We start from the raw sequence: 24,851 nt of genomic DNA, 5'->3' as shown, positions 1-24,851 counted from the left end.
GCCCTGCTTCCTAGGTGTGACGTAGTGGGGGTACCTGGCTGGTTTCTATGCTGCTGGCTCTGGGGGAACCCCCACTGGCTGCCGTGGGTACCACGACCCAGCAAAACAGGATGAGTCACTATGCAAACCAGTGGCCAGACACCCCCCATGGAGAGGAACAAAGGAAGGTGGAATGCTGCCTTGGCTGGGGGGCAGGGCTGGAAGTTAGGGAGTTGGTTGCTGGCTGTCGGAGGGCATGGAGGAGAGCCTAGGAGAAGGGGCTGGAGTTTAGGGGCCCAGTCTCCCCCATCTCAAGGGGGCCTGAGGCATCCTAGCCCAGTTCCTGTAACCAAATTACATCTGTGCTGCGCTGTGCTGGAGGAGCAATAAACCACCCTCAATTCCACTGGCTGGTGCAGTCTGTTTGTGCCATTTCGGGGTGCAGGAGACGGGGAACCCCCAACGCGCCGTCACACTGGTGTCAGAAGTGGGATGCACTGCACCCCGTGGATGGAGCTTCCAGCGGCAAGCGACAAGGCGCAGTAGAAGCAAGAGCCCTGGAGCCAGGCGTGCTGGAGACAGAGCGAAGCGGTTCCTGGGAATCGTGGGGCGCTGCAGCACTAGACTGGTGAGTCTGCACCGAGGGGCCCAGCGGGCAGATGGCCTACGCCCGACTCTTGAAGGCAGAGCTGGTGGGGCTGTGCAGAGAGAGGGGCTTGCCTGTGCAGAAAGCAACCAAGGCCCAGCTGATTGCCCAGCTGGAAGATAATGACCAGCCACAGGGCCAGGATCTTGTCCCCAGGGGAAGCAGCCAGACCCCCCCTGAGAGTGTGTCAGGCTCAGAGAGGGGGAGGAGCGCTGGAACCCACCGGAGAGATGAGACAGCGTCTCCCGGGAGGCCTGCAAGTAGCCCATCTAGGGCAGGGGCCAGCCCAGCGGAGCTGCGGCGGCTGGAGATCCAGCTGCGGATCAGGGAATTGGAAGTAGAGGACCGAGAGAAGGAGCGCCAAGATCGAGAGAGGGAGCGCCAAGATCGAGAGAGGGAGCGGCAGCATGAGCTGGCCATGGCAGAGCGGAGAACCGGCGGGGCACCGGCTGCGCCAAGTGCGGATGAGCCCCAAGGTCCCAGGACTGCCAGACGCTTGGAGAGGCTCGTGGTGGCCCAATTGAAGGACATGGGTGACATAGACGGGTTCCTCAGTGCCTTTGAGAGGGCCTGTGGACTGCAACGGGTCCCCCCGGCTGACTGGCTGCAGGAGCTCGTCCCCGCACTGAACCAGGAGGCGGCCGGAGTGCTCAGTCAGCTGGAGAACCTACAGCCAGGGGATTACAACCGAGTCAAGGAGGCCCTGCTGCACAAGTTCGGGCTGACCCCCGAGATGTACAGGAAGAAGTTCCGGGGGGTACAGAAAGGGCCACGGGAGACCTATGTGGACCTGGCCTCCCGCCTGGCGCAATACTGCCGCAAGTGGGTGTCTGGAGCCGGAGCCCAGACCGCAGAGGAGCTGCTCAAGCTGGTCATGATGGAGCAGTTCTATGAAGCGTGCCCACCCAAACTGAGGCTGTGGCTCAAGGACCGGAGACCAGAGAACCCCCAGGAGGCCGGGAGACTGGCGGACGAGTTCACGGAGAGCCGGTCCGGGTGTGAACGGGAGTCCCGGAGAGAAAGGGAACCGCGCAGAGACCGGATCTCGGCTGAGCGACGGAGGGAGTCAACTACGGGGCGAGACCAAGGAACAGGTCGTCTGCGCCCCAGAGAACCAGCCAGGGCCTGGACAGAGACAGCCCAAAGCCTAACTTGCCATCGCTGTGGGCAAAAAGGCCACAAGAGGGCTCAGTGCACCAGGTCCCAGGACCGGGGACTTTCCAGGGTTAACTGGCTGGGGCGGGAGGAAGGGCAGGCTGCCCCAGAGGCAGGGGCTGGCAGGCAAACCTCAGCTCAGAGAGAGGGGAAGGATGCTCAGTGCACCTCCCCTGGGAGGTCTGACCCTCGGGAGACAGATTTATCCGTGCACCGGGTGGGGGCGGGGCGGCCCCTACGGAGCGAGTGCCTCATACCCCTGGAGGTGGATGGTAGGAAGGTGACGGGCTTCTGGGACACGGGGGCGGAGGTGACTCTGGCCCGATCCGACATAGTGGCCCAAGAGCGGATACTACCCCACGCGCAGCTGACCCTGAAGGGCATAGACGGGTCCCCGTTTAAGGTGCCTGTAGCCAGGGTGCATCTGAAATGGGGGGCGAAGGAAGGCCTCAAGGAAGTGGGGGTGCACCCGCACTTGCCCACCGAGGTGCTGATGGGGAACGACCTAGAGGAGTGGCCCCATGAATCCCAGCGGGCTCTAGTCACTACCCGGAGCCAGAGCCAGCGGGGGGCTGACAACGTGGGTCCAGGGAAGGACTCCTGGCAGCGTCCTCAGGGTCCCATCCCAGTGGACACGGGGTCCAGCCAGGCTGGGACTCCGGACCTAGGCAGAGGTGGGGGACAGGTCCCGATCCCTGCCTCAGCAGCTGAATTCCAGGCTGAGGTGCAGGCAGACCCCTCCTTGCAGAGGCTGAGGGACCAGGCTGGCCTCCGTGCAGCTCAGCCCCGGGGGAGAGGTGGCCAGGAGAGATTCCTGCGGGAGCGTGGGCTCCTGTTCCGTGAGTGGCTCCCCCCCAGGAAGGCGAGGGCATGGGGTGTCCAGCGGCAGCTGGTCGTCCCCCGAAAGTATCGCCTCAAGCTGCTGTATTTGGCCCACGATGTCCCCGTTGGGGGCCACCGGGGGATCTGGAGCACCCGGCTGAAGCTGCTCCAGCACTTCTATTGGCCGGGAATCTTTACAGCCGTGCAGCGGTACTGCCGGTCCTGTGACTCCTGCCAGAGGGGCGGGAAGGCCCAAGACAGGAGGAAAGCGGCTTGGGGGTCTCTACCCCAGATAGACCCTCTGGGCTTGCTGAGAGAGTTATGGGAGGGGAAGACCTCCCTGGATGGAGCATCGGGGGTGGAAGCCGCCCTGGCTGTCCAGAGAAGGCTCGCTGGGCTCATGGCCCCGGCCCGAGAGACCCTGGCCAGAGATCAAGGCCAGCGGAAGGGTGGGTGTGACCCCCGAGGACAGGCCTGGGCCAGTCACCCTGGAGCGGGGCGGCGAGTGGACAGAGGGAAGCCAATTCATGTGGGGCCTCGCCACGGCCGGCCCGAGTCAAGGGGAGCACCCATGTCCCCGGGGCGGGTTCCCACGCAGAGGACCCGAACTTCCCCAGGTCACGAGCAGAGTGACCCTGCTCAGTTCGCTCTCGGAGGGGGGAGAACTGTGACGTAGTGGGGGTACCTGGCTGGTTTCTATGCTGCTGGCTCTGGGGGAACCCCCACTGGCTGCCGTGGGTACCACGACCCAGCAAAACAGGATGAGTCACTATGCAAACCAGTGGCCAGACACCCCCCATGGAGAGGAACAAAGGAAGGTGGAATGCTGCCTTGGCTGGGGGGCAGGGCTGGAAGTTAGGGAGTTGGTTGCTGGCTGTCGGAGGGCATGGAGGAGAGCCTAGGAGAAGGGGCTGGAGTTTAGGGGCCCAGTCTCCCCCATCTCAAGGGGGCCTGAGGCATCCTAGCCCAGTTCCTGTAACCAAATTACATCTGTGCTGCGCTGTGCTGGAGGAGCAATAAACCACCCTCAATTCCACTGGCTGGTGCAGTCTGTTTGTGCCATTTCGGGGTGCAGGAGACGGGGAACCCCCAACGCGCCGTCACACTAGGCTATCGTTGTTCTATGTACAATCAGACAAACACCGTCTCCAGGCCACCAACCTGGCACCTTCTGCCAGCAGAAATCACAAAATCAACAAGAAAAATCAGAAGAGCCAGTGTGTGAGCAGAGGCACAGAAAGCGAGTCACTCACCCACTGGTTCCAGGTCTCTGGGCCTGAGAGAAACGCCAGTCCGGGTTAGGCTGGGCTTGCTGCAAGGGAAACAGAAAAGTATTTTAATGCCTTTATGAAATCAAACTGATCCAGGATTAGTATGGCCTGGAAACCCATCTGGAAGCTAAACGTGTAGATGAAAGAAAATAATTTTAAAATTCATGGGAGTAACCAAAAATAGCAAAACACACAAACAAGGACACAAAAAACCAGACCCCCTTCCTCTGGAATATTTATGAATCAAGACAATTGCTACAGAGGATGACAAAACCATTTGGTGAATAATCTTCCAAAATAAGCTCAGGAAACGAAGCTGTGAAAGACATGAAGCATGCAAGGAACTGATAAGGACATCAGTTAAACTGGAACACTGCAGAAATAATGAGGTGAGGGAGAAGCAGAGTTAATTGATACCAAGCAAGATGGGTTTTAATGCCAGCAGCTGGAAGGGTACCAGAATTTCCTAATTTGCCCGATCCCCCTTTCTTAAGATGCTTGCACAGTGTCCTCATTTCGCAATCTTATCATTACATTTTGATTTAATTAATCTTTTCCGGGATCCTGTGTCCTTGATGCATTAAAGTATTGTTCTGTCTATGCAGAAAAGAATTCACTTCCCACAACCAAATGTGTTATTTGTTTAGGAGACACAACAGCTTACAGATATAACAGACCACCCTCTATCACTTTCCACCCACATTGTTTCCTTATCAGACAATGGACAGTTTGTAAATAAAGAAATGCACCAAACAGCTCGATGTATTAAGTCTCTGTAAGGAGAGCTACAAGGCAGAACTGTTTGCTGTGGGAAATACAAGTGCTTCCAAAAATAATAGACTTCTAGCTAACTTTTCAATTAACTCTGCAGTTCCGTGGTGCTGCCTTTAGCACTGTAAAGATGTCTCCTGGGTTATCTTGGGAAAAGGATCTTAGGCTTTATAAGGCAGAACGGGATTTTTTCTGCTTGTACAGACAATTAGTAAGGAAGATGGATACAGCTGACCTAGTTTTTATTTAGCGGAAGAAGCGATATTACTCATTTATCTATCACGTTAATGATTATGGCAATGAAGTGCCGCACAGAAACTACTGACTTCCCAGAAAGGAGTCCCATTGCGATCCAACCTGTATGCATGCAAATTAAAGAGCATTTTACTTTGACTTCTATTTTTTTAAATGACACCCCCCCCACAATCCATCTATACACACTCATTTTGTGAATGAGGCTGTCTCTGTATTTATTCTCTATTACGGTGACTGTCACTTTCCAATTTTAGGACACACAATTACTGACAAAAATAATTTTAGAGCCGGAGCCCAAAATACTCACACCTGGATGCCTCAGTGTGGGTATTTATATCTATGTATAGGCATCTACATGAAATGAGCTGTATTTTCGAATGTCCCGAGCTCCTGATCTCACTAAGTTCAGTGGGAGCTACAAGAGCCCAGCACTTCTAAAATTGGAGCTATATATTTATGCCACCGAGTTTGAAAAGTTTGGCCGGAGTGGTCATCCTGGCCTGATCAGCAGGTTGTAACAGACATCACTAAGTGAAAAGTTTCGGCAACAAACCTGCAGGTCACAAGAAGATTAAAACAGAAAAACTTAATTTAGCAAACTGCTATGTTCCAAGTCCAGCTTCACACGCAGAATAAAGCGCTTAGAGGTAAACACACAATCATATTCCCCCTGAAGAAAAGCTGGAGAGTGTCTCTCTCAGCAACAAATGTTGGTCCAGTAAAGGAAACGACCTCGCCTACCGTCTCTCTAATATCATGGGACCAACACAGCTACAGCAACCCCACAACAAGACAGGGATGCCTCACTTGAGTCAGGTCAGAGCATGTGAACAAGGAACGATTTAAAGGGAACAATTCAGTTCCCAGGGCCAGTCAACCTACGACTCTGGCTCTGAAGTGTTAGACCCCCCCCCCCCCATTTTCAATGTGCAGAGCCTGAGCCTTCCCCCTGCATCTTTCTGGACAAGCGGAGACAGGGCACTTTCCCCAGGAGGCCGCTGTGTCCCGAAAGGCCTGACGGAGCAGCAGGGCTATTTACAAGCAGACAGGACAGCAGGACACACACACGGCGCTTACCCCGTCGCAGGGACTCACTAAGGTGCTGGCCACCTGATCAAAGCCAGCCATGCTCTCCCCGGTAGTGGAGTGGCTGAAAGGCTTTATGAAGAGGAAATCCCCTTGATCAGACATTGGAGAGAAACAAGACTTGTAGTGCGGTGCCTGGGATACCAGGCCAGCTCCGCCCGCATCCAGGTACTTGATGAAACCCTCTGGATTCAACTGCCTGGGAAAGTGTGACGTGGACTTGCGGCCTGTCCTCCGACAGCAGCGTGAGAGGGGCCAACCCCCAGTCCCAGGGCCAGATTTGAGGCACCGGGCACCTAAGACAGCTAGCATCACGCATGAGACCAGCGAAATGGCGACCAGGGAGATGATGAGGTAGAGAGTGAGGCTGGATGCTCTGGAAGGTGATTTAGGAAGGTCCAAGGCCTTGGCGAAGTCTGGCACAGAGTTCTCCTCGGGAGAGATGAGTAGAGCCACTGAGGCAGACAGGGGTGGGGTCCCATTGTCCCTCACCTGGACCACCAGCCTGTGGGGGGCTCCTGACTCCTTAAGGGCCTCAGTTATTCGGACCTCTCCAGAGCGATGCTCCACCCGGAAGGGGCAGGGCTCACTGGTCTCTTGGAGCTGGTACGAGAGCCAGGCATTGTGGCCACTGTCAGCATCCACGGCCACAATCTTGGTGACCAGGTAGCCTGGCTCGGCCGAGGAGGGCACTGTCTGCTGGAAGGCGGAGCCCCTGAGGACAGGCGGGTAGACGATGGTGGGCGCGTTGTCATTCTCATCCAGGACGAACAGGTTGAGCACGGCGGTGCTGCTCAGGGGAGGGGACCCAGCGTCGCGCACCTCCACAGGCACCTGGAACACTTTGTCCCGCTCGTAGTCAAGGGCCTGCAAGGCGTAGATGGTGCCGTTCTCCTGGTTGATGTGGAAGTAGGTGGAGAGGGGCAAGTCCTGCGTGCCGGTGTCCAGAATGGAGTAGGAAAGCTTGGAGTTGGTGCCCACATCGGGGTCAGAGGCGGAGACGGAGAACACGGAGGCCCCGGGCAGGGTATTCTCCTGAATGTGGGCCGTGTAGGAGGGGCTAGAGAACTGGGGCACGTTATCGTTCACATCGGAGATTTGGAGGCTGATGGTTTGCTGGGTGGACCTTGGAGGGGCCCCTGCGTCCGTGGCCGTAACGGTGATGTTGTACCCAGCAGCCTCTTCTCGGTCGAGAGGCCCAGCGGTGACCAGGGAGTAGTGCCCTGTGAAGGAGCTCACCAATTTAAAGGGAAGATCGTTGCTTATGTGCAAGTGGACGTGTCCGTTCTCCTTGGAGTCGCTGTCCTTGGCGCCGATGAGTGCGATCACAGTGCCCGGCGGCGCATCCTCCTGCACCGGGCTGGAGAGGGAGGTCAGCACAATGTCCGGGCTGTTGTCGTTCACATCCACCAGCTCCACGCGGAGGCTGCAGTGCCCCTCCATGGCGGGGGACCCCTGGTCTCTGGCTCGAACGGCGATCTCGTACGCGCTGCACTCCTCGTAATCCAGCGGGGCTTTGGTCCTGATCTCCCCCGTCTGGGGGTCCAGGCTGAACAGGCTGAGCAGTTGATCCGGGGCGTTATTGCTGGTTTTGAAGGAATATTCCAGCTGCCCATTGGGGCCTTCATCCAAGTCAGTGACATTCAGCTGCGTCACCAGCGTCCCTGCCGGGGCGTTTTCCTCCAGGAACACTTTGGAGACGGGTGGGTTGCACACGGGGGCGTTGTCGTTGGCATCCAGGACGTGAACCGTGACCACGGCCGTGCCGGATCTCGCCGGGTCCCCGCCATCCAGAGCTGTGAGGGTTAAATGGTGGGCAGCCACCTTCTCCCTGTCCAGGGCTCTCTCCAGCACGATTTCCGGCATTTTCACGCCATCTCCTCTCACGTGGATGTGCAGGGCGAAGTGGTCGCTGGCGCTCAGCTGGTAGGTGGAGATGGAGTTGGAGCCCATGTCGGGGTCCTCTGCCGCCTCCAGGGGCAGGCGAGTCCCGGGGTTCGCCACCTCGGTGATCTCCAGGGCCACTTCCTGCTTGGGGAAGCGCGGCGCGTTGTCGTTCACATCCAGGATCTCCACCTCCACGCGGTGCAGCTGCAGCGGGCTGGCCAGCACCAGCTGGAGCGGCAGGGAGCACGTGGGGCTCCGGCCGCACAGCGCCTCCCGGTCCAGCTGCTCGTTCACCAGCAGAGCCCCGTCCGCCAGGTTCACCTGGAAGTGCCGGCGCCCGCCCTCGCTGACCAGCCGCGGGCTGCGGGCCGACAGGCTCCGCGCGTCCACGCCCAGGTCCGTGGCGAGGTTGCCCACGAAAGAGCCCGGCTCGCGGTCCTCGGGCACCGCGTAGCGAGTCTGGGCGCGGGCCGGCAGCGCCAGGCAAGCCCCGAGCAGCAGCAGCGCCCAGCGCAAACTCCGTCTCCCGGCCATGCTGCTCCGCTGCGTCTGGCGCCGCCGCCCCTCCCCCCGCCCCGCCTGCCGCCGCCGCCCGGGACCTCGCGCCGCCGCTTCCCGGGCCCCAGAGCCGCCCCGCGCGCCCGGCAGGGCAGAGCGGCGGCGGCTGGAGGCAGCGGCTCCCCGGTGCTCGGCTCCGCTGCAGAGAGCGGCGGCGCTGCTGACAAGTGACAAGCCCCCTCCCCCCTCAGCAGCAGCAGCGCCCCAGCCCCCCCGCGCTGGCTGCACACGCGGAGCCGGGCGGCCCGGGGAAAGGGCAGGTGCTGAGAGGGGGCGGTCCGCGTCCTCCTTGCGCCCCAAGAGGGGCTGAGTAAGGGCCCGCGCTCGCCCCTGGGCCGGCCCGAGCCGGGCTGCCGGCGGGGGCAGCGCCCCGGCACCGCAGGGAGCTCGGCGGAGCGGCTCCTGCCCGGACCGGATCCGAGGGCTACGGTGGGTTTCAGGAACGTGACCTCGCTGGTGTCCGAGAGTGGGGAGAAGCAGGATCTGTAGCCGGGCGTGGGGGGGGGGGGGTGTTATCCTCACGTCGCTCACGGCGCCCCCCAGACCGAGCCCAAGCCGGGGCCTTGGGGGCAGCCGCCGGCCGGGCCTCGCCCCTGGCCCAGTGGACGCCCAGAGCTGCCAGGGCCCAGACTGTGGCCAGTGCGATGACCAGACACAGCCTCGCCCCGGGGCCGGGAGCCCCAGGAAGACTCGCGGAGCAGCCTCCTGCAGCAACGCCCGCACGCGGACGGAGGCAGGGCGGCTCGCCCGGCTCTTGACCCCCGCCAGGAGCCCCTGCGTGACCGCATCCTGCTCCAGCAGCGCCCGCGCCCTCGGGATTTCGCCAGAGCGCAGGGCACGCCCAAGAGGCTGCGGTCAGTGGCCTGCAGGACGTGGTAGGAGAGCCCGGCCTTGCCCCCGAGTCGGGTCAGCCGCGAGGACCCTGGTTACCAAGGCCTGGGGCGGATGGAGCCCGGGCCGGCCAGCGGCAACTGGCTCCCGGGGCGCTGTCGTTCTGGCCGAGACCTAGACGTGGACCCCGCGCTGTCCTGAGCGCTGGGCGCCGCTGATCCAGACCCCCGCCTGGAACTGTAAATCCACGTGACGCTGCCGCGATCCTCGGGGGGAGGGGCACGTCCCGGGCCTCCAATTCGATCTCGTAGACCCCCAGCCCGGACTGCCCCGGTGCGAGCGTCTATCGCAGGGCCCCGAGTCGGGATCCGCCCCGGCGCAGGGCCTCCGAGTTGTGGCTGCTGAGGGAATCGCGCACCCACCCGCCAGGCCCTTGGTCCGTCTGTGCGTTCGGCTGAATGACCCTCCTGCCCGGGGCCGCCTTTTCCACCAGCCGGGCCTGGCAGGAGGCCCTGGCGGACGCCGGTTGGTTGTCCTTGGCGTCAAGAACCTGGACAACAAGCCGCGTTTGGCTGGGCCGGGGCGGAGAGCCGCCACCCTCTGCGCTCAGGACCGAGTGGCGCACAGCGAGTTTGAGGTGCGAGAAGCAGCGGGAGTTCTGCCCGCACAGCTGCTCCCTGTTACTGACCGTGACAACCCCAATGCTCGCACCGAGAGGATACTGGGAATCCGAACCAGAACCTGCAGCTTGGCAGCCGCCAGTTTCACCACGTCTGTCCCGCGATCTTAGCAATACTGCCCACAGAGGCACCGCGAGTCCGCTCATCTGGGATCTGGGCGGCAGGGCTACGCAAGGCCAGGCAGAGGGGAAAGACAGGCTGGAGTCCAGGGGCCCGGCGGACTCCCCTGTTCTTAGCGCCTGGGCGTGGGCCGGCTCCCCCTGCGGGGAGATGATGCGCGGGGCTGCGGTCACTGTTCACCTCTCGCTCATTGCTTGGGGCCCACGTGGAAAGAGGCAGATACAGCTGCGGCGGGGAAGGGGCGGGGACCACGCGGAGTTCCAACATTAGCCTCTTATTCATTGGCTACGAGTGCCTTCCCGTGTATCCAATCACTAGCCTCCTCCTCGGGACAGCAACACAAGCGCCAATCCATCGGCGGAAGCAGCTGCTGCGTAACAAAGGTCCGCGGAACCTGCCGAGTTTAGCCTAGAGACAGCGGGCAAAGCGCGCGCAATGACACCCCACGCGCGCCCTCTGCGCCAGCTGCGTGTGTCCGCAGGGATCGGCCGCACTACCTGTCTGCGAAACAGAAGCATGGGCTCGGAAACACACACTATTTTGCACGAATGAAACCAGAGGTGGCAGCCGGTCTCATCTGGAACTGAAAGTTAGTAAGAAGGAACAAATAACCAATGCCCGCCGGTCTCCTGCCCCCTTCTAGCTTCACAGAATCAGAGACCTCCGGAGGTCACCAAGTCCAGCCTCCTGCCCCACCCCTGCCCAGGCTCATCTCATGCAATTCATTGCTCGCACACTCCCGTCATAACCATGTTCCAAACTCGCCGCGCTTTAAGGAACAGGCTGGTGAACTAGTTCCCTGCACTGGAAAGAAGGAAGGTTTTCTGGCTCACAAATTAAGGACCTAGCTCACTTTGCGGGCACGCGCATGCGGAGCGCCTGGCTGCCTTACACACCCCTTTCGGGGCGTGGTTTTACATACACCGAGCACAGACACCCTGGGGCCGGAGGGGGCGCGCATCCCGAGTTTGCCCCTAGACGCAAGCGCTGCCCTGTCCTCGCTCCCCGCGGAGGCGCTTCCAGACCCCCGAGCCAGTGGCGAGGAACGGAGCGCAAAGGGCTCATCTCACCTGGCCGGATTCATTCGACGTGCTGGTACCAGACAAGAAAGCGTCCGTCTCCGTGGCCAGGGCGCTGGGCGGGGGGCAGCTCATGGGCCTGAGGAAGGTGAAGTCGCTCCGGTCGGAGCCGGGGGAAAAGCAGGTCCGGTAGCACTGGCTCTGCGAGTCCGCGGGCCGGAGCGTCACCTCCATGTATTTCAGCGTGCCGTCCGAGCTCAGCTGCAGCTTCGGGCTGGGCTGCTGGCACATGTCCCGCGATGGGGAGCGGCTCGCGCAGCAGCCGGAGGCGCCTCTGGCCCGTCTCAGGCACTTGGCGGAGAAGACGATGAAAGTGACCAGCGAGACCGTGCTGACCGCCACCAGCGCGACGATCAGGTAGAGCGTCAGGTCGGGCTTCGCTCTGGGCGTCACCCGGAAATCGCGGGACTTGGAGCTTTCCTCCGAGGCGCTGTCCTCTAAGGAGAGCAGGAGGGTGACTGTGGAGGACAGAGCCGGTTCCCCGTGGTCCTGGACGAGCACGACGATTCTCTGCGAGGCCAGGTCTGTGTCCAGGAAGCCGCGGGCGGTCCGGATTTCTCCGGTGCTCGGAGCCACTCGGAACAAGGAGGAGTCGGTGGATTCCGGCAGCAGTGAATAGGAGAGCCAGGCGTTGTGGCCAGAATCTGCATCCACTGCTGAGACTTTGGTGACCAAGTAGCCCGCGGGAGCAGACCTGGGTACCCTCTGGGGCGCGGCCCCCTCCTGGCCAGCCGCCGGGTGCAGAATGGCCGGGACGTTATCGTTCTGGTCCAGAATGAAGAGGGAGACAGTCACATTGGAGCCCAGCGGAGGAGACCCCGAATCCTGCACAGCCACGGGGATTTGCAGCACCTGCAGTAGCTCGAAGTCAAACGTGCGCTGCGCGTAAACGTGCCCGTTGTCCGGGTTGATGTGAACGAAGGAAGAGGCGGGCGCCTCCTGGATCTGACTCCCCGCGAGCGAGTATGTGAGGCGGGAGTTCTCTCCCTCGTCGGGGTCGGAAGCGGACAGGGCGCAGAGCAGGGCGCCTGGCGCGTTGTTCTCGCGCAGGAAGGCGCTGTAGGAAGGCTGGGAAAAGCGGGGCGGGTTGTCATTCACATCCGAGATGTTCAGCAGTACCGTAGTGGAGGCGCTCAGAGCGGGGGACCCTGCGTCGCGGGCGGTCAGCTCGATGGCGTATTGTGCGGCGGTTTCTCGGTCCAGCCTGGCGCTGGTGAGCAGGGCGTAGTGGTTCTGGAAGGCTCGGATTCGGAACGGCAGGTCTGGGGCCATTTCCAAACGCACTTCCCCGTTGGCCCCCGAGTCCGGGTCTCGCACGTTTAACAGCCCCACCACGGTGTCCAGGGGGGTGTCTTCCGGCACGGGGTTCACCAGGGAGGTCAGCAGGACCTCGGGGGCGTTGTCATTGACGTCCTCCACCTCCACCTGCAGCACGCAGTGGCCTTCCATTTCCGGCACGCCCCCGTCTCGGGCGCGCACGTGGATTTCATAGAAAGCGGCTTCCTCGAAGTCCACTGAGCCCTGCAGGCGCACGGCGCCAGTGGCCGGGTCCAAGGCAAACCTCTGCCGGACGGCGTCGGGGGCGCGCAGGCCGAAGGAGTACTGCACCTCCCCGCTGGGGCCCTCGTCGGGGTCGGTGGCGTTGAGCTGTATCAGCAGGGCGCCCGCAGGCGCGTTTTCCGGCACGCTCACCTTGTAGAGCGCCTGGGCGAACGCCGGGGCGTTGTCATTGACGTCCACGACCAGCACGGTTATCTGCGCGGTGCCCGACCGGGCCGGGCTGCCCCCGTCGACGGCCGTCAGGACCAGCTCGTGCTGCCGCTGCTCCTCTCGGTCCAGGGCTTGCTCCAGCACCAGCTCCGGGAAGAGTTTTCCGTCCTTCAGCTTCTTCACGTCCAGAGCGAAGTGCGGGCTGGGGCTGAGCCGGTAGGCGCTGACAGCGTTGGTCCCCACATCCGGGTCCTGGGCACTCTCCAGGGGAAAGCGCGCGGCCACGGCGGCGGACTCCGCTATCCTGAGCGCGTGCGGGGCGGAGGGGAAGCTGGGCGAGTTGTCATTCAGGTCCAGAATCTCCACCTCCAGGCGGAAGAGCTCCAGGGGCGTTTCTATGACGACCTGCACCGGCAGCACGCAGCCCGCGCTGGCCCCGCACAGCCTCTCTCGGTCTATCCGTTCGTTCACCAGCAGAGCGCCGCTCGCCAGGCTCACCGCGAAGTGGCGCTTGCTCTGCTCCGAGCCCAGGCGCAGCCGGCGCCCCGACACATCCGCCACCTTTAAGCCTAGGTCTTGGGCCAAGTTCCCCACCACGGTCCCCAGCTCCGACTCCTCCAGCACCGAGTAGCGAATCTGCCCAGAGCCCCAGCCCCAGCCGCACAGGGAAAGCAAACCCAGTACTTGCCATCTCCACGCGGCCTGCGCGCGGCCCCTGGGCTCCATTTCGGGGCTGCCTCCCCTCGACAGAGTCCTTGGCCCGGCCCGGCCCACAGGAGGCCCCGGGCGTGGGTCCGAGCTGCGAAAATCCCCGGTATCCCCCTCCGCGGCTGAGCGCGCGGCTCCGGGTCTGCAGAGCTGCGGCAGCGATTGAGTCACTGAGTGGAGGGGGTGGGTGGGGGAGGGGAGCTGAATCACAGCCACAGCGCCGGAGGGGAGGGGAGGGGCGAGGCGAAAGAGGAAGAGCAGATCCCCACAGCCTAGATTGGCACGTGATTGGAGGACAGCTCCATCCGCTCTCGGCCAATGACAACGCCTCCTAACCCCTTAAAGCTACAGCCAGGAGCCCGCGACAGAAGGACGCGCTGCCCCCGGTTCCATTTCGCCAGCGTAGTCAGCGGCTTTGGCAGCTACAAGTAGCGGCTCAGATGCTTGTTCTCAAGGAAACGGCACGTCGCGGAGCCGCGTGGGCAGCCGCAGCGCCACGGAGGACACATCCCCGGCCGAGATGGGCGAGGGCGCTGGTCTCCGTGCGGAGCGTTCACGCGCGAGGAAGGGGGCTTCTCAGACCCGGGAATATGCCCCGCAGGGGAACCAGCCGGATCGCAGCGCGCTCTGAACACCCGGCAACTGCGGCCGGGTCTGTCCGCGCCTCCCGAGGCTCCTGCGAGGATTCAGCCCCGAGCAGGCGCTCACATCCAGCGCGCTGCCGAGGCCTTTCCGCGCGTTTCGCTTCCAGGCGCCGCAGACTCTGTCCGAGTCCCCTCCCTTGCGGGGCGTTTGCTCCCTGCGAGTAAGTGGCTCCAGCTGCATCCGAGGCCGGGCTCCGGCGTTTCCCAGGCACTTCCCGGCTGAAAACGCGCAGCCACAGCAGAGGAGCCGGGATCGCGGACAGCGCGGGGATGAGTCGCACTGCCGGGCGGGGAAGGCCTCCTGCTCCCGATTGGCCCTCTGAGTTCTGCCGAGGATCCCAGTGGCGGCGGCAGACATGGGCGTCTCCCCACCGTCCTGCACCACAAGGGCACTCTACAGGGGGAAGGGGGGCTGTTCACCGGGAGAGGGGTGACTTTGGAGAGGCTGGTCTGGGCCACGCGTCCCGCCCGGAGTCTGCGTTCGCAGCAGCCACTCCGGTCCCCAAGTACCAGGAGTGCTGCGCCCACGGCCCGCTCCCAGCCCCGGGACAGAGAATCAGAGGAGCATCACCATTCCGGCCCGGGATGAAGGCGGAAACTGTGACGCTGGCGCGGGGGGCGGCACCCGCCGTCCCTGGCTTGGCTCCGCCCCGCTGTGTGATCTGCTCCGAATCGAACCAGGCGCTGCTGTGGACGGTCCGCTCGCTGGGCAGGCTGCGTTCTCCTTCAGGTCCGATAGTTTATCAGGAGGCTGGACCCTGGATCTGGAGCTGAGATCGCAACCTGCCGCTCCGAGGCCGCTTCCCGATGCAGCGGCCCCAGGGTGGGCGGAACTCGAAGCCACCACCCTGTCCCCTCCAGAACGTACCCCGCCTCCCTTCCTTCAGGACATTCCCTGACTGCTCCATCTGGAAGGGGGGGGGGCTGCCTGGAGCCGCCACAGAACCTCTCAGCTGTCCCCGGAGTCTCCATCAGGGACAGCGGGTCCCGCCCGGGCGGGCTGAGCGCCACGTGAACCCGGCCTGGCGCGTTGTCGCTGACATCAGTCACCTGCAGTGGGCGTCCTGGGGGCAGAGCCGCGGCCTTTGACACCCTCCCCCCGCCGATTTCGGACTCGGTGCCCCCTATGGGTCCCAGTGTTCCGGCCTCTCCGGTGCCCGCGGAACACCCGCCGCAGGGCCTGGCGAGTGTGGCTGCCAGGGAACCGCGGATCTCTTGGCCGGAAGCTCCCTGCGGCTCCCTGTCTAGCGCCTTCTCCAAGGCCAGCGCCGGGCGCTAGCTGCCGCCTCTGCGACCCTCCCCGCTCACCGAGAACCCGCGAGGTGGCGCCAATGTCCCAGTCTTCGGCCGGCTCCGGAAAGGCGCCCGGCGCCGCGGCCACAGCGATCTCCAAGCGGGCGAGGAGCCCGGCGCGGTCGTTCACCCCCCGAACTTCTGCTCCCGAGCGCTGGGAGGCCAGCGGGAGCTTCCGGGACAGCGCGGGCTGGGGCCGCAGAGCCGCTCGCTGTCTAGCCGCTCCTCCACCACCAAGAGCCCTTCCGCGCCCAGGCGGGCAGGATCTGCAGCTTTGGGCGGAAAGAGGCCCCGAAGGGCGACCGGTCCTGCTTTGGGGTCACGGCGAGCCAGCCTAAAACACGCCGGAGCCCGTGTCTGGGTCGCTGGCCTTGAGCTGGATCACAAGTGTGCGCGCTCGGCAGGCTGGCCCTGGAGCAGACCGGACTGGCAGCCTGAGCTATGCCAGCCGGGATGGCGGAGACTGCCCAGCCCAGGGCTGCCCACGCCGGGCGGTGTCGGCTCGTTTCCCCCCGCCCAACGCCCCTCCCTGCAGCGCCAGGCTCCCCTCGCTGCTTTCTCTCGGCTCCCGCGCCCAGTTCCCGGGGGACTGTCAGGAACCGCTGCGATCAGCCGGACCTCAGGCGCTCGGCTCCCTGCCAGGCTGAGCCCCGCCTCCCGGCTGCGCTGCCGGGAAATGCTGCCTGCGAGCCGAGGAGGAATCAGCAGCCGGGCTCCAACCCGCGGCTCGATCCCCGGGGTTCCCCCGGGGCAGAGCAGCGAATCCAGCCAGAAGCCACGTGCCCAGGGCCACAGAGCGGAGCCTCGCCTCGGCCCTTCCGCTATTGCCCCGGCTGCCCTCGCCCAGCTGCGCCGCTGGACACACGCGCGGAGCCTCGCTGCTGGCTCCCTGCTCCGGCTCCATCCGCCATCGCTTGGCAGCGCAGGGAGCCGCCACGTCGCGGGAGCAGGGCCGGGTCGCCGCAGCTTCAGCACCTCATTGGCAGACAGCGCCACAGCGTCCCCGCCAATGGCCGCCGCCGGCGCGTTCTTAAAGCGACACGGCTCTTTGTCTCACTTCCTGCTCCCCGCCTCAAAACCCACAAATGCTACATTCATCCCGGCACGGCTCCCAAACTGCAGGCAGCACCAGCCGGAAACCGCAGGCTCTTCACAGCTCACGGATTTACCGCAGCGACTCGCTCCTCGCGCTCAAACAACAACACGGAACGGAAAGATCCCACGTCAGACTGAATGCACAACGGCCGCTTACCGCAAACAACGGGACTAGCCGGCACTGCGCACGCTTCAGCCAGTGTGTTGCTGACTAAAACGCACAGCAGGTGGATTTAATTCTTGACTTCTCGTTCAAACCAGAGTCTACAGCAAAACCCTGTCCACCTCGTCCAAACCCGCAACATAACCGAAATGTAAAACCCCAGGCGACCCCATACACAGCAGAGTCAGAAGCAAATGGTATTGCCTTGTCCATGTACGGAGCAATGTACAGTGAGAAAAGCAGTGAAATATTATTCCATAACCCTAATCGCTGTCCGTACGTGTTAAAACACAACAGATTGTGTTAGTGTGGTTAGTAGGGTTGGTGTTGTGTTCTTGAAAGTCCATTCTCTAGCCATGACAACGTCTCACAAAGACACACGGAGGAAGAGCACTTACGATGTGGCAACCATTTGGAACACAACCAGTAATTGCTACGTGTTTTACAAATCACCTTTTCAGATGAAATCACATCGGAAATGACAATCGCCTAAATGTTACCTACAGGTGCAATGACGTCAGAAACGGTGACTAATGAGGATGGAATTCCACACCATGCCCTTGACGTTGTAGTAAAGTAGAGGAACCGAGCGCGTCTTTCTCTGATCCCGTCACCTCCGATCTCACTTACCCACTGAACTGATTCCGAGCCACACCCGGGAGACTCAAACCCTAGTTGCGAAGCTGCCAAGTGGAGCTTGCGCCTGTTTCCCGCTGAGCACAGGGACAGCCACACGGGCGGAGCGTCTACACAGCTGTGAGCGCCAAGCACTTGGACAGCGATTGGGGAAACGTGTCCCCGCTGCACGATCCCTGATCCCCTCTATTGCGCTGAGGAACCCTCTCGCCCCAGATCCTGACCACACAATAACACAGGAAGTAGTAAAAATAGGGTGGCCGAGGAGAAGGACCGTGGGTCTTAGCTGAACTGGGGGTTCAAACCGAGCTTCCATCGCTGACGGGCACAAAACCCCCAAACCTCCCCCTGCGTGGGGCGATTCCACGAGCCCTGAATGCCCTCGAGTCCAAGCCGGCGCTTTAGTGAGATCGGTCCCTGGAACTAAGCTACGCAGCACCCCCACCTGGGACTCCAGGGGAAGCAGGGAACAAAACACTGGGGGACCGCGGGGATCCCTGCCCTGGGGGGAAGCGCTCGCTCGCTGCCCGCACAACGCAGAGGAACCCCACCCAAGTGGCGTGGGCGGCCACAGCAACCAGGCAAAAGCCGTCGCGGGTCACTTTCTCGCGCGGAGACCTGCCCCCCTTCCCGGATGCGCGCAGAGCGCTACTTACCTCGCCGGCAGCGGGGCCCCTGCTGGCCGTGCCCGCGATCTGGTGATAGAATCCCGGCGGGCAGGCGCGCACCGTGTTCTGCCGGCTCCCCGGGGGCGTGGGGGCGAAGAGTAGGGCGCTGTGGCGCGAGTCTGTGGTCAGACACGCCTGCTGGTAGAAGCTGGGAGGCCCGAGTCCGCCCCGGACAGCGTCGATGTGGCTGAAAGGCCCCGGGGCTCGGTAGGGGGCGCCCCTGGAGGAGCTGAAACTCCCCTTCGAGCGCCTCCACCTGCGAACTCCGCGGATACCCAGGCCCGCGGCCGTCACAAAGGCAGCCCCGGAAACCAGGATCACCGCCAGGAGGAGATAGAAAGTCACGTGCTGCTTCTCGTCCGCTGCGGTAGCCACGTGGGCGCGGTGGGCCAGCCCCTCCCGCTCGGTCTCCGCCACGGCGACGGTGAGGGTGGCGCTGGCGGACAGGGCTGGCTCCCCGTGGTCTGTGACCGAGATGACCAAAGTGTGCTGAGGGGCGTCGCCCTCCCGCAGCTGGCGGGCTGTGCGGATCTCCCCGCTGTGCAGCCCCACGGAGAAGAGGCTGGGGTCGGGGGCCTGAAGGAGGGCGTAGGAGAGCCAGGCGTTGTAGCCCGAGTCCGCATCACAGGCCACCAGCTTGGTGGCCAGGTGCCCGGCGCTGGCCGTCGGCGAGATGCTCTGGAGGCGCGAGGCGTTTGGGGGCGGATAGAGAACGCGCGGCGCGTTGTCGTTCAGGTCGGTGACAAACACCGAGACCGTGAGGTTGGTGGCGAGCGCCGGGACGCCGCCGTCGCGGACCTGCACGGTCATGGCGAACTCCCTGATGTCCTCGTGGTCGAGGGAGAGCAGGGCATACAGGGTGCCGTTCTCCGCGCTGATGGAGAAATGCCTGCTGGCCGCCTGGCCCAGCAGGGAGAAGGAGAGGCGAGCGTTCTGGCTCAGGTCTGCGTCCCAGGCGCTGACGTGGAATATCGGCGTTCCCGGGAGGTTGTTCTCCGCCACGTACACGTCGTAGGAGAGCTGGGGAGATTTGGGCGGGTTGTCGTTGACATCGGCCACGTGCACGATAATCTGTCTTTCCGCCCAGAGCGGGGGCGACCCCGCGTCCCTGGCTGTGACGGTGACGTTATACTCGGCCACCAGCTCCCGGTCCAAAGCGGCCCTGGTTTGCAGGGTGTAGTAGCTCTTCAGGGACGACGTGAGCGCGAACGGGAGGCCAGTGGGCAGCAGGCAGGTTACCAGGCCGTTAGCCCCAGAATCCAGGTCACTGACGCTTAGCAAAGCTATCGCCGTGCCTGGGGGGGCGTCTTCAGGCACCGGGCTGTACACGGACGTCACTGTGATCTCGGGCGCGTTGTCGTTCTCATCGATGATTTCCACCAGCACTTTGCAATGAGCCGCCCCCGCCCCGGGGCCCTTGTCTTTCGCTTGTATGTAAATCTCATAACACCCCGCTTCCTCGTAATCCAGGGGCGCTGTGACCCTCAGCTCCCCCGTGGCGGGGTGCAGGGCGAAGAGCGCTCTCACGTGGGCAGGGGTGTGACTGCTGACGGAGTAAACGATATCCCCATTGGGCCCCTCATCCAAATCCAGGGCGCTGATTCTGACCAGGAGCGCGCCCGCGCGGGTGTTCTCCCTGACGCTCGCTCGGTAGGTGCTCTGGTTAAAGACCGGGGCGTTGTCATTAGCGTCCAGCACATCCACGTGGATGTGCACGCTGGCAGACCGGGGGGGGCTGCCCCCGTCCAGCGCTGTGAGGACCAGCTGCAGTTCCGGTTGCTCCTCTCTGTCGAGCTCCTTTTCCAGCACCAGCTCCGCATATTTGCTGCCATCCCCGCGCGTCTTCACCTCCAGCACAAAGTGCGGGTTGGCGCTGAGCTGGTAGCTCTGCAGAGAGTTGATCCCCACGTCAGGGTCTTGCGCGCTCTCTAGCGGGAAGCGAGCTCCGGGCGCCACAGACTCGCTGACTTCCAGCCTCATTGCGCCGGAGGGGAAAGCCGGGTCGTTGTCATTGATGTCCTGGATCTCCACGGCAGCACTGTACAGCTCCAGCGGGTTCTCCAGCACCAGCTCCAGACCCACGGCGCACGGAGAGACCGCTCCACACAGCGCCTCCCGGTCCAGCCGCTCGTTCACAAACAACAGCCCGCTCGTCAGATCCGCCTCAAAGAACTTCTGGCCGCCTCCCGACACCACCCGCAGCCTGCGGCCCGGCAGCCGCGCGAGCTCCAAGCCCAAATCCGCCACCACGTTCCCCACCCGGGAGCCTTTCGGCGTCTCCTCGGGCAGGGCGTAGCGAAGAGCCGCGGACGCCCGGTGCGCAAGGCCCGCGAGAAGCAGCAGGCTGAGTACTTGCCATCCCGCTCCCCAGCGGCTCCTTCCAGCTGCGCCTTTCATCTCCGGGAGTCAGCACCGCGCGCGCCCCTCACAACGCGTCAGCGCGCCCCTCCCTGCAGAGCCCGGGCAGCCACTGGGCTCTGCGCCGGAGACTCAGGCATGGCTCCCCGGGGCGGCGCGGGGCGGCGCGGCGCTCCCTGCCTCCCTCCCTCCCACGCTCCCCGCCGGGCCGCCAGATCCCCGGCTCCTTCATTGGCCAACAGCGGCACGCAGAGTCCCAGCCAATAACTGCACGGAGAGCGCCCCGTGCCACGCGTGCGCAGTGCGAGGCGCTTTGTCTGACTTGTTCCAGCGCAGGCACCCAGGAGGAAGAGCATTTACCCAGGCAGGCAGGGACTTGGGAGGCAGGTGGCTGCCTGTGGGAGGGCACCTCTCCTCAGAGCCGGTGCAGGTCCTGTCACAGCCCTGAAAGCCAAGGCAATGCCCCTCCGGCTCCACGTGCTCATCTCCCGCAGACAGCAACGCAAGGTTCAGGGGCAGACCAAAGGGAGAACTAAAGTCCCATACTTCTTAAAGCAGATGGCCTCTCAGAGAACCCAGAGGGCCTGCTGCGAAACACTTTTGCAGCCTGTCCTAGGCCGCGTGCAGCAGGAGACCACCCAAGGGCAGCAGCAAAGGGTGTGTGTCCGGGAATGGGAGAAGCGGTAACCACCAGGTGTGTGGGAGGGGGTGTGACGGCGCGTTTGGGTTTTCCTGTCTTTTGCACCCCCATAATGGCACGGACAGACTCCACCAGCCAGTAGAATAGAGGGAGTTTATTGCTTCTCCAGGGCTGTGTCTAGACTGGCCAGTTTTTTCGGAAAATCAGCCGCTTTTCCTGAAAAACTTGCCAGCTGTGTACACTGGCCGCTTGAATTTCCACAAAAGCACTGACGATCTCATGTAAGATTGTCAGTGTTTTTAGGGAAATGCTATGCTGCTCCCATTAGGGCAAAAGTCCTTTTGCGCAAAACTTTTGTGCAAAAGGGCCAGTGTGGACAGCTGAGATTTGTTTTCCGCAAAAAAGCCCCGATCGTGAAAATGATAATCAGGGCTTTTTTGTGGAAAAGCGCGTCTAGATTGGCACGGACACTTTTCCACAAAAAGTGCTTTTGTGGAAAAGCGTCCGTGCCAATCTAGATGCTCTTTTCCGAAAATGCTTTTAACGGAAAACTTTTCTGTTAAAAGCATTTCCGGAAAATCATGCCAGTCTAGACGTAGCCCAGGATACAGCACAGCACAGATCTAATCTGGTTACAGGCCAGGCCTAGGATGCCTCAGCCCCCCTTGAGATGGGGGAGACTGGACCCCTAAACCCCAGCCCATTGCCTAGGCTGTCTCCTCCATGCTCCCAGACAGAAATCTAACTGACTCACTTCCAGCCCTGCCCCCAGCCAGGGCTGCTCTCCCCTTCTTCCCATTGTTCCACTCCCTGGGAGATAACTGGTCAGACAGGTTTGAAGCCCCCTTGCATAATGACTCATCCCCTGCCCTGCTGGGCTGTGCTGCAGAGAGCAGCCAGTGGAGGTCACTCACAAGCCAAGCCTAGCAACCAGCAAGGTACCCCCCACTACCTCACAGGCGGATGCTGGAGGCCCCAGCCTGGGCGGTCGCTGGTAGGAGAACAGGACAGGGGAAGGCGAGGTGAGAAGGGCAGTGGGATGCCAGGGTGGGTGGGAGGAGGGGCAGAAATCTTGTTCTAGGCCCAGCAGTGAGCACTGGGGAACCAGTGAAAGCCTGAACTCTGGCAAGTAAGTTGCCATTCTGGGCTCATCCCTCTGCCTCAGAGCTCTGTGCCAGTCTGAATGAGAAGCCGAAATGGAGCTCGCTGGGGGTAATCATATCCTAGCGCTCCTGCCTCTGTGGTGCTGTTTGCACCGGTGACTGCACTGGTAGTATTCCCTACCCAGGCAGGACAACCGAGGAGCAGGCTCCTATGATTTCACATGCTTTCAATTCCAGGCCTGAACAGAAAGGAGACATGAAAGAACAGCTCTATGTTTCCAAACCTTTAAAATGCTTTAGCGCTCATTTGTTCTAACCTGAATGAAGGATCAGGATGTTAGTTTGCCCACATTTGTTCAGCTATTTCCTGTAACAAGTACCTCCAGATCTGTTCTGAACATTAAACCCAGCCAAAAGTGCATGATGCCAGTTGAGAGATTTGGTCACAAATACATTTGTTCTTTTCTCACCACAAAGTAAATGAACTGAAATACTAAAAGAAAAATCTGTGATTCCCCCACCACAAACACACAGAATTAGCGATCCATTTACTCTTTATGTGAAGTTTATGTCAGGAGTGAATATTTACAACTGACATGAAAACCACTGGAAATAAGATTTCTAATGGAAATGATGCACCTTTAACTCTGAGAGGATTAACTGTCTCAGCTATTTTATGGCCCTAAGTACAAATCTTTGCAATAATCTGTCCACTGTCATTCTTTCCTGAAACTGACAGCAACTACTATATTTAAATCTTCATATCTCTCACTACACTCTACCTCTGTCTCTTCTAGGTATACTCACATCCTTTCTTATAGGCCTCTCTGCAGACAGCTGGTTATTATATTTTTTCCTAATGATAAGAGAGAGAAAGAGAAAAAACCATAGTTCATCACAGTCACTCCTCCAAAGTAGACTTGAACTTTGTCACTATTTTTCTGCTCTGATACAAAAGATTTAGATGGCATTTCAACTAAAATTGGTGTCAGAAAAAGCAAAATATCTTCCTTTTATCTAAACATCTTTAACTATTTTCAAACATATGTATGGCTATTTCTTCACATTTATTTACCAATTAACAATTCTACTTTCCAATGTATATATGGCAATTATGAAAAAGCATCTTCAATCTTAACACACACACACAGAGAACGCTTACTAAGGAGCTTTGTTGCATATTATGTATAGAAGCAATGAGAAGATGACCAAACACAAAGTATTTCATACAGTTCTAGTTTATACCTTTTCATGAAATGTACAACACAATATAATAAACGTCTGTATTTTGACTGAAGGAGGGAGATGAGCTCTAATTCGTTCCAGGAGCAAACCCCATACTCAACATGATTTATCTCTATTTCTCATTGAACTGTCTAAGCTCCCAAAAGTCTACTACTTGAGACAGCAAGAGGAAGAGTCTAATTGTAAAAATTCCCTTTTGATGAAAAAGCAAGCTGCTCAAACCTTGCTATGTTCCTAATAACCTCACATCATTTGAACATTTCTGCTCACTGTACCATTGTGAATTCTGTATATCTGTAATTCAGAAACTTGGTGGGACACAGAGCGAGGGTATGTTTATACCAGTTTGCCACATACGACTTTATAAGTTTTTGTTACCATCTAGGTCGAGTATAGCTTTTTCAGCAATACTATCTTTCTTTTCAATGAATCACAGCACTATGAGGTTAGAACAGGCCATAAGAGTCATCTAGTCTAATCACCTGCTGAGATGCAAGTAGGTCGAGTATAGCTTTTTCAGCAATACTATCGTTCTTTTCAATGAATCACAGCACTATGAGGTTAGAACAGGCTATAAGAGTCATCTAGTCTAATCACCTGCTGAGATGCAAGATTTCTTGTGTTTGAACCATCCAACACAGGTGGCTGGCCAGCCTCATTTTAAAAATCTCCAGCGAAGGACCTTCCACAACCTCTCTAGGTAGTTTGTTCCATTGTCTCACTGTTTTTATAATTAGGAAGTTTTCCTTGAGATTTAATCTAAATCTGCTACTCTGGAGTTTGAACTTATTCCCTCATCTGACCCTCTGAGAGAGAACAAATTTTCTTCGCGTTCTTATGGCAGCCTTTTAAGTATTTAAAGACCTATCATGTTCCCTTTTAATCTCTTTTCCAAACTAACCCAGTTCCATCTCCATTTGCTCCTACACACTCACATTCCATTCCTTTAATGATATTTGTCCTTTGCCTCTGGATCCTTTCCAGTTTCTCTACATCCTTTCTATACATTAGTGAGCAAAACTGGACACTATTGCAGCTAAGGTTTAACCAGCACCGAATAGAGCTGTACCTACCATTACTTGATTGTTATGCTTCCTAATGCAACCCAAAACTGCATTTGCTTTTTTCCCTCCAACATAATCGCATTTTTGACACAGGTTGCTGTTGCAATCCAGCACAGCCAAGGACTACTGAGAAATTCTGTATTTGTGCATTTGGCTTTTCTTTCCCGAGAATAGCACCTTCAATGTGTGTTTGTTGAATTGACTTTTTTTGTCCATAGCCTATTTCTCCAACTTGCCAAGACCCCTCTGAATTTTAGCTCTATCATCTAAAGTGTTTGCTACACCCCTAACTCGTGTCATGTGCAAATCTGGTCAGCGTGCTCTTCATTCCTGCCCCCAGATCAGATGTTAAATAACACAGGAGTCAGAGGAACCCCACTTGAG

The 24,851-nt window shown here is 60.0% G+C and overlaps 1 protein-coding gene across 27 annotated transcripts in view; it reads right to left on the bottom strand.

Annotated features, from left to right (window-relative positions):
• The window catches only part of LOC106731829 (protocadherin gamma-C5-like), a 237,111-nt gene that overhangs the window by 30,069 nt on the left and 182,191 nt on the right, over positions 1–24,851 (bottom strand). For 24 of the 27 annotated variants that reach the window (XM_089769591.1, XM_075900728.2, XM_089769593.1 and 21 more), the window contains exon 2: positions 3,856–3,914. In XM_089769591.1, coding sequence (XP_089625717.1) covers positions 3,856–3,914 — 59 coding nt within the window. Of the gene's footprint in view, positions 1–3,855; positions 3,915–5,976; positions 8,582–11,131; positions 17,743–18,045; positions 20,594–24,851 lie in introns of those variants that run through there. The other 3 variants (XM_089769603.1, XM_089769590.1, XM_089769583.1) reach the window with 3 other exon arrangements.

This window comes from Pelodiscus sinensis, chromosome 16 (assembly GCF_052426305.1).
Source record: "Pelodiscus sinensis isolate ZL-2025 chromosome 16, ASM5242630v1, whole genome shotgun sequence".
Taxonomy (NCBI): Eukaryota; Metazoa; Chordata; order Testudines; family Trionychidae; genus Pelodiscus; species Pelodiscus sinensis.
This window is presented reverse-complemented; position numbering and strand designations above follow the sequence as displayed.